This window comes from Dysidea avara, chromosome 3 (genome assembly GCF_963678975.1).
Source record: "Dysidea avara chromosome 3, odDysAvar1.4, whole genome shotgun sequence".
NCBI classification, from domain to species: domain Eukaryota; kingdom Metazoa; phylum Porifera; class Demospongiae; order Dictyoceratida; family Dysideidae; genus Dysidea; species Dysidea avara.
In genome coordinates, this window is record NC_089274.1 from 25,988,529 (window position 1) to 25,994,536 (window position 6,008).

Genomic DNA, 6,008 nt, shown 5'->3' on the forward strand with positions numbered 1-6,008 from the left:
AAACATTACAAAAATTCTCTTCATGGATATCAACCTAAGTGGTTATATACAGACCATTTTTTTCCTTAGAATCCTTGACATTAGTGGTAAAAAAAATCTCTTCAAACAACATTAGTTCTCAAGTCTCAATCAATATAAGATAAACTCTTAAAATGTACAAGTGCAAAATCGTAGTATGCATCATTGTACAATCACAATACAGTAGCAGCAGGTATAAATTAACAATACTCAACAACAACATAATCACTTAACACTTAGCTTGTAGCCCCACTTGGTAGATGCTGGAGCTGTACTACTAGCATCACCACACAAAGGAGGATATAGTTCATTGTTCATACGATCTCCAACATGATTACCACTACCCCATGCAGACGAGGGTTGGTGGTCCCCGCGACGTTGCTTAGATTTCTTTGTAGCTGAACAATAACTGGATTTTACATTATGACTGTGGTGTGCTTTAATTAGGTTATCACGTCCTTTCTTATCAGGAAAAGTAGCTACAAGCTCATCAAATACATTATTCCACTGAACATCACCAAACAATTTGAGACAGTTATTTTCGTACTCTTCAGCAGTTACTTTTTCCATTCTAAAATCACTTGACCATGTCTTAAATTGTTCGAAATTTTCACCATTTCCAAGAAGACGTCTCAGCTTCACTACAAATGTTTCCTTTGTTTCTGGTTGAGGTTTAGCAGCTGCAGAATTTGGTTTCATTTTTTTCCTAAACCCTGGAGGAGGGCCAATTGGTTTACTCTCTTGTGAACTGCTACTACTATTACTGTTGCCACCAAGAGCTGGGAAGCTTTCTTGTTTTATAACACCACCTACAACATTTCTGTAGGGTAGAGATGGACCACTAGATACAGTTTCTGGAGTTTTAACAAAAGTAGGAAAGTCTGTTTCACTAACATTATCCTGCTTCTTCTTAAAGCCCGGTGGTGGTTCAGGGGCGGGTGTTATTTGATGGACATCATCAGTTTTCTTCAACACAACCTTTTCATTAGCAGTAGATTTCTCTTTTTCAGCTAATGATAATGCTATCGCCCTTGAAACTTCGTCATCTTCTCTGCTTCTGTTTAAATGAAAATCAAGACATAAAGATGATGAAGCATTCAGGAAAAATCAGTACTGTTATACAACATATACTAATGACAAACACAGTTTCATTTATACATTTCTGGCAACCTAATTTTTACTATTATACATGTACTCAGTGATTCATGGGTGTCACTGAATTGCATACAGCATAGAAAACCGATTAGCTTAAGGACTCCACACGCATGTTTAGAGAGTGACAGTGCAATCCCATTACCATAAACCAACACTCCTTTACATGGTCAATTTACATAGAATGATTGTGGTATTATTTCCTTATCGGAACAATCAATAACTATAATTATGTATGTGTGTGAAGTATCTGTACATTACATTAATATATTATGTTACATAATACATACAAATCTATATCAGAAGGAGACATGGAATTATACGGCCCACTCATTTCATCCGATGGCGAAGTCACATGCTGAGTACCTGAGGAGTACCTGGCCAAACCTTACCTCATCCCTATCTTTAGCACAGAGTTATTGTAAACATTACACATCTGGGGGATACAGAAGCCAGCAACACATATCATTAAGAATAATAACAAAGGCAAGCAAACAGAAACCATGCAAGTTCCATTAATTATTTCAACAAACACTACAATGACTCACTTCTTATGGATAGTATTTATTGGCTTTCCTCTATCACCACTTCTCTGCTCCATTACTTCATGGTTACCATTGTTACCAGACCGGTTGTACCTGAACCCCAGTTGCACTTGTTCAATCTGTTTGCTCTGCTTACTTTGACTCTTGGACATTTTCTGACTATGTGCACTGACCAAATGAGCTTGATAGTCAATCTTGGTCTTAAAGGCAGCCTCCAATTCCTTGTGTGCACACTCATCTGTTTCACAGAGGTAGTGTTGTGATTTGAAATGCCTTTTGAGCTCATTATAGTTGATGTAATAGTCTTGCTTTCCATCACACTCGCAGAAGTGGCACCAAAAGTGAACCTTGTGCAAGTGTGAGTGAAGTTGGTCGCTGTCGAAATACCTCTGGTCGCAGAATTTACAATTGGGATGACCTTTATGTGACGTATCATCTGGGTCTCCTTTTCTACAATGTCTCACCCATTCTGTGTGCGAGTACAGCTTACGCTCAAAGGGAAACAAATTAAGATTCTCAAGGCATATATCACAGTAGTGCAACCCATGTTCCTTCTTGGTGTGGGTATTCAGCCTGCGCATACTGGGCAACTCTGTATCACACTTGGGGCACATGTAGCGCTGAACATCATGATAGGTTTTCATCAAAGTATCATTTTGGAAGTACACAGCACTATGATCGTCACACTTCATATCAGACAACTTGTAATTCTTGAAGGATCTTACTGTGACCACAAGCACCACCTAATAAAAAGTGGTAACTCCATTTAAAGCGCGTTTCTTGGTAAAACACCAGCCACAATGTTTACCTGTTTCATGTCGCTCCTACACACAGCGCATTCATTTTGTCCACACAGTAGACGCATTTTGATGGCACACAAGTGGCAAATGGGATGGTCGCACGGTCCAATCGCCCAAATGGTCGTCTCCCGACAACAAAGGTCACAAACACCGTCCATGGATTTGGTTGAGAGTTGACGAAAAGCCATTGTATATCTTTAAGCGTATGAACACACTGATAAAACACAAGCCACTAAATACGGCGGAAATTAATGATCTTTGGACAGGTCTTTTCGAGCCTTTTGTACACGCGTGTTTCCTTTTTTGGCGTGTACGATGATGTTAGCAAATTACGTCATAGTGACGTCAGATAACATAATATATAAGTGTGGTGCAAGATCCTCGGGTGACTAGAACGTGACTATAATGTATATATAACATCTATTGAACAACCGCCATAAGTTGCATATATGTACTGGGTGTGTATGCAGTAGCTTTCCATCCTACACAGTAAATATTATTAGTGAAAGTCAATCATTTAAAAAATGTAGTGAATGTCACTACCGCAATACACAGACACTATTTTTCAAGTGTGTAGTAACATTCACTACTACTTTTGTAGTTGACTGTCACTACCACTGGCATGTAGTGACGTTCACTACTATGTAGTGTGTGTCACTACTAGTACAAAAGTAGTGCCGGAGTGAACATCACTACTAAAACTAGTGAGTAGCTATATTGTGGCAGTGACTCGAATCCACTATTAATGTTTTACATAATTATATAAATCAGGCCGCGTTAGTTTTTTTGCAACTGGCAAAAACATTAAATTCTGTGAAATTTTAAAGCATCCTTAAAGTTAATAGCCGAGGACTACAACATATGGCTAGCTGCGGCCCCCGGTATACAGTGGAACCTCCCTATCACGAACATTTGGGACCCAGAATTTTTGGCCAGTTTTTGGTGTAATATAGAGGTTTTCCTCTTTCAAAGGTAAAAATGTATTGACCAGACTTGTTAGGGCCAAAATTTTTGTCCTTATTATGGAGGTTTTTTCTGTTGTGTCCTTATAATTTGGGACCGGAGTTTGTTAAGAGAAGTTCCACTGTAGTTGTACATTTAACACAATCAGATGCCCAGTTTGTGGAGTTACTGTGCTAATAATGGTAGTGAGTGGATATGATGCCATCATTCACCTTCAATCACTCTTCATATAGAGTTATGCAAAACATTGCGGGGAAAGCTGATGCCGTACAATCTGTCCATATAGTCTTGCAATGTCCTGTGTTGCATGCAATGTTAATACTGCATAGTGTGATAGCAGCACCTACATACTCTACTTTCCAGAGCATACTGTACAATGGCTCTGAATCATGCATGAGTCTTTTTATAAGCAGAGTCTGGCAAGCCAGCTTCATTATAATAGTTTGTGGTTGTGCCATCATATGGAAACAATTTTGCGATATCAGTGAATGTTCTATTAGAGTATGTAAATACAGTCTTCATGGATTTCGTTGATATACATAACACATTCAGAATGTTTGTGTGTATAGACACTTTGTAAAGTGCTATATACATCATATGGACCAATGAATTTGCTTTAATAATGAATAACATTTAAGAAACCAAATATGTCATACCTGTCTCATTGAGTGGTATGAATATACTTAACAGTTGTAAGGATTTCATTACCTGAATAAGTAAGTAGCTGACCACTAAAGAAGGCAATACAGAGCAACTGACTTTAAGTACAATTGTTTCTGATATACAAAAACAATTATTTTGAAGTTCTCTAATAAAGCAGTCGGCCAGGTTTGGATTTAATTTGTTTACAGTAAACAGTGATCACTTGAAGAAAAATTGAAGGGTTTGCCTTGAAGACAATTATTATATGCACTGTATGAGCTAATGAATTCCCTTCAATAATGAATCATGTTAAAGAAAATTAATGCGACAGAAAAGGCTTACTGTTGCATATTGCCATATGAATATAATTTGCACTTGTAGGGATTTCATTGGTTAGATGGGCAACTGATCAAAAACTAAAGATTTTTGCATACATCAATCATCTCTCAGTATGGCTATCTCTGTTATATGACAGAAAGATTTTCAAACACTCTAATAAAGCAGTCTGTCATTTTTTTGTATTGAATTCTTCCATATGATGCATTGCAAGATCAATTCTGCAACAAATACTAAGATTTATTATTTTTCCATTTTCAACTTGACTTGGTGCCACTTGTCGATTTCTTTGGAAGCAAAGATGAGCGGATACTTTGCTGGTACACAGGAGAGTGGCCATGATGACACATTATTGGAACAGGTAGGAAATTGCTCCTGCAATGCTTGCAATTTTAGCATATTCTGTGTTCAGTATGCTAGTTAACCATCAATTAAATAGCGGTTCCCATTACAATAGCTATCTTTGATAGCTTTTGGTTTTGCTGATAGCTTAATGGTCTTGCAGAAATAAAACAGGTAGATGACAAGCATTGCAATTTGACTAAACTTATTGATAGCACTGAATGTAGAACATTGTGAAACAAATAGTTTTGTACCGTGAATAGGTGAGCAAAATGCAATCATATTATACTACACACTCTACTTTTCCAGTATAGTATTCACTCTATAAACGATTGAAACTAATAGCACATCTGCAAAGTACATGATAAAGAACACATAACAATTCTGTAGATGAAGCAGGTTCTTTGTGCACGAAAGTTTCATATTATAGTACAGGCAACCTGTGGTCCTTAACTCTCTAAGCTGACTGATTGTAGTCCCAAGGTGAGTTAACGAGTCAAGATATTAATGTTTGTGAATATTTGTGCAGGAGTTCTTGGAGAAGACTTTTCGGCCTAGAAGCATGCACAATAGTGGCAATTTTCATCCCCTTCCATTGCTACTACCCTATATATCTGCTCAACTCTTCAAGTTGTATTTCTTAATTCAGCTAATTATAAATACAAATGCTATAGAAGTACATTCTGATATAAATAACATTAAAATGGTTTTGCACTGTAGCATTTAATACCTCAAGCTTACTACAGTACAACAGTCACTACTATATATATATCATGTCATCACTTTTACCATACTGATCATGAGGTAGGTATATGCATATCTACATATATATACTCATATGTATTATGTATATTGATTATAATATCAAGAGAAATTATCTAGCACTGTACAGAGCTTCTACAGATGCCGATTCAAATGGATTGTCTCTGCAAAACTCTAATTTGTAGCATACTCTATAGGTGAAGATTGTTTTAAGCATCACATTCCTTTGCTCTGCCAGTGTGCAATCATCACATTTCTTTGATCTGCTAGTGTGTACATGTTATCAAGTTATGTAATGGAATCTTTTTGACTCCCACAAAATCATTTTTATAGTTATAGAGACCCTGTACTCAGTGCGTTGGATACTCTCCTCTCTTGATAATATCATTGCACTTATGTAGCTACCTTGTATAATAAATTTACTAATAACTATTTTATTTCTACATTA

At 36.9% G+C, this 6,008-nt stretch overlaps 1 protein-coding gene across 1 annotated transcript; it reads right to left on the reverse strand.

The window, feature by feature from the left end:
• Positions 1 to 115: 115 nt before the first annotated feature.
• Positions 116 to 2,847, reverse strand: LOC136250492 (E3 ubiquitin-protein ligase ZNF598-like). Its single transcript, XM_066042702.1, has 3 exons — positions 2,524 to 2,847; positions 1,719 to 2,458; positions 116 to 1,075 (listed from the first exon to the last, which is right to left on the reverse strand). Exons 1-3 carry the CDS (start codon positions 2,701 to 2,703, stop codon positions 244 to 246), a joined length of 1,752 nt encoding a protein of 583 aa, XP_065898774.1. The 5' UTR covers positions 2,704 to 2,847; the 3' UTR covers positions 116 to 243.
• Between the last annotated feature and the right edge of the window lie 3,161 nt (positions 2,848 to 6,008).

What these genes read in the sequence shown, in the direction of transcription:
- LOC136250492 (XM_066042702.1), bottom strand. Translation starts at nt 2,703, where the DNA reads ATGGCTTTTCGTCAACTCTCAACCAAATCCATGGACGGTGTTTGTGAC. An exon ending in GTAGGAGCGACATGAAACAG is followed by an intron (nt 2,459 to 2,523) that starts GTAAACATTGTG and finishes ACTTTTTATTAG; the next exon opens with GTGGTGCTTGTGGTCACAGT. An exon ending in ATAAATACTATCCATAAGAA is followed by an intron (nt 1,076 to 1,718) that starts GTGAGTCATTGT and finishes TCATTTAAACAG; the next exon opens with AAGCAGAGAAGATGACGAAG.